Raw genomic sequence first — 1,992 nt, 5'->3', positions numbered from 1 at the left:
ACTCCGGAGGCTCCTGGTCCCTCTAGTCAGGCAGAACCGTCTCTTTTGGGGCTCATGCTTTTCCTTATGTCACTCCATCTTCTTCTTCCCATAGGAGACGTGATTCACCATCTGACGCATCACTCTCCACATCCTTCTGCATGCGCCAGGCTTCACTAGTGTTACCTCTTACTGTAGATGTTGTTGATCCACTCCCACCTTCTCCTACTAATCCACTCCCATCTCCTACTACTGATCTAGTGCCACCTCTAGAGGGTGAGGATGTTGTGGATGCTGAGCCAGAGGCTTTCGGAGGTGGTCCAGTTGATTTGTCCTTACTTCCTTTATATCCAGACCATATTGCTAGACATATCTGAGATGGAGAGGTAATATTAGTTGGATTCTTTATTTATTTTTACGTTAATTTTAATTTATGACATTGATTATTTATGATGAATTTCAGGAGCGTGATCCACAAAAGTTTGTTAACCATGAGAGGAAGATTGTTGCATTGCCTTAACCAGATGAGGCTTGGTTTTAGTAGGTTATATCCTTATCTTTCCTGAAGGACTTGTGCATGACCAATTACACTACGGTCAACCACGGGATGATTAATGCATTCGTGGAGAGATGACACTCGAAGACCTCGTCGTTTCATCTCCTGCATGGTGAGATGTCTATCACACTCGAGGATGTCTCGTGTTTGCTACATCTTCCGATCAAGGGAAGATTCCTAGACCGTGGAAGGATAACCAAAGACGAGGCACTCGAGATGATGGTAGACCATCTAGGGGATGACCCAAGGGAGGCGAAGAACGAGTTGGATAGGACCAGGGGTGCTCATGCTAGGTTTGAGTACTTGAAGAAGATATACACAGTTGAGCTATAGAGAGCACAACATGCTAATGGTGATAATTAACAAGCGGTGCTCCACACATCGCATGCATTGAGAGCATACCTGCTTTATTTGGTTGACACTTCAATTTTTATGGACAAGAGTTCCACTTATACTAACGTCGTCTACCTATGATACTTCACGGATTTTGAGCGGATCCATGAGTACAACTGGAGGGCGGCTTGCTTGGTCTACCTGTATTCGAAGCTGAGAGAGGGTTTTATGTGGAAAACGAAGCATGTCACAGGAAACATGACAATACTGACGATAATAATTATTGGTCTTTGAAGGTTTCTTTGTCCTTTTCATTTCATCTTTGCAAATCCATTACTGATGATTCGAGTGTTCCAAACTTTTCATTTTAGGGTTGGATCTTCCAGCACTTCCCGCACATCTCTGGTTAGGCGAGTGTACCTAATTACACTGAGGATATGCTGAGTGATACTGCTTTTATCCCGCTCATAGGGAACTAGGTGAGCGAGCCTTACAAAGTCTATCTTGATCGTTTGATGGCTAATGACATGCACTTCAATAGCCACGTTGATCACCGTGAAACGCAACCACTTGACGAGATAGTTATATACTCTGGATGGTTGGCATGTGGATCGTGCCTCATTGCTCCTCATCTTTCTGAAAGCGTCATACAGCAATTCAAATACACTCAAACCATTCCCCGACACCTTGTTGTCTCTGTTCCTCCTGCCTTGACATGTATACAGATAGATGACATGTTTGATGATTATGAAAGTCACCTGATACGGGAGGAGACACGGACTACCATAGCTGAGAGCGACTGGAGCTACGTCGAAGGGTACATCATATGGTTCTTCAGGGTGTCACATTCGTACATGGTGCAGGCTACTCCAGGAGACCCACCAAGACCAGCTCATCAGGAGATACTAGAGGATGAGTAGGCACAACTAGATCATGTTAAGGATGTCTTGCCTAGGTGTCATCGCATAATGGAGATAACGCAGACAAACATTGACAGAGGTATCTTCTTTGATGGGTCTGATGTGAGGCAAGTCCTAGATGCCATCATGACAGAGGCACAAAGGGCATTGATGTACCAGAGACAGCACCCGGGAACATGTGGGATTGATGACCGAGGAGGCAGA

The 1,992-nt window shown here is 44.9% G+C and overlaps 1 protein-coding gene across 1 annotated transcript; it reads left to right on the top strand.

The window, feature by feature from the left end:
* Positions 1 to 1,383: 1,383 nt before the first annotated feature.
* LOC127096136 (uncharacterized) lies at positions 1,384 to 1,788 on the top strand. The gene has a single exon (XM_051034746.1). It carries the CDS (start codon positions 1,384 to 1,386, stop codon positions 1,786 to 1,788), a length of 405 nt encoding a protein of 134 aa, XP_050890703.1.
* The last annotated feature ends 204 nt before the right edge of the window (positions 1,789 to 1,992 follow it).

Source organism: Lathyrus oleraceus, chromosome 6 (genome assembly GCF_024323335.1).
Source record: "Lathyrus oleraceus cultivar Zhongwan6 chromosome 6, CAAS_Psat_ZW6_1.0, whole genome shotgun sequence".
NCBI classification, from domain to species: Eukaryota; Viridiplantae; Streptophyta; class Magnoliopsida; order Fabales; family Fabaceae; genus Lathyrus; species Lathyrus oleraceus.
This window is presented reverse-complemented; position numbering and strand designations above follow the sequence as displayed.

Bases quoted from the DNA above. Each gene is read 5' to 3' on its own strand.
- LOC127096136 (XM_051034746.1), top strand. From the start codon at position 1,384: ATGGCTAATGACATGCACTTCAATAGCCACGTTGATCACCGTGAAACG.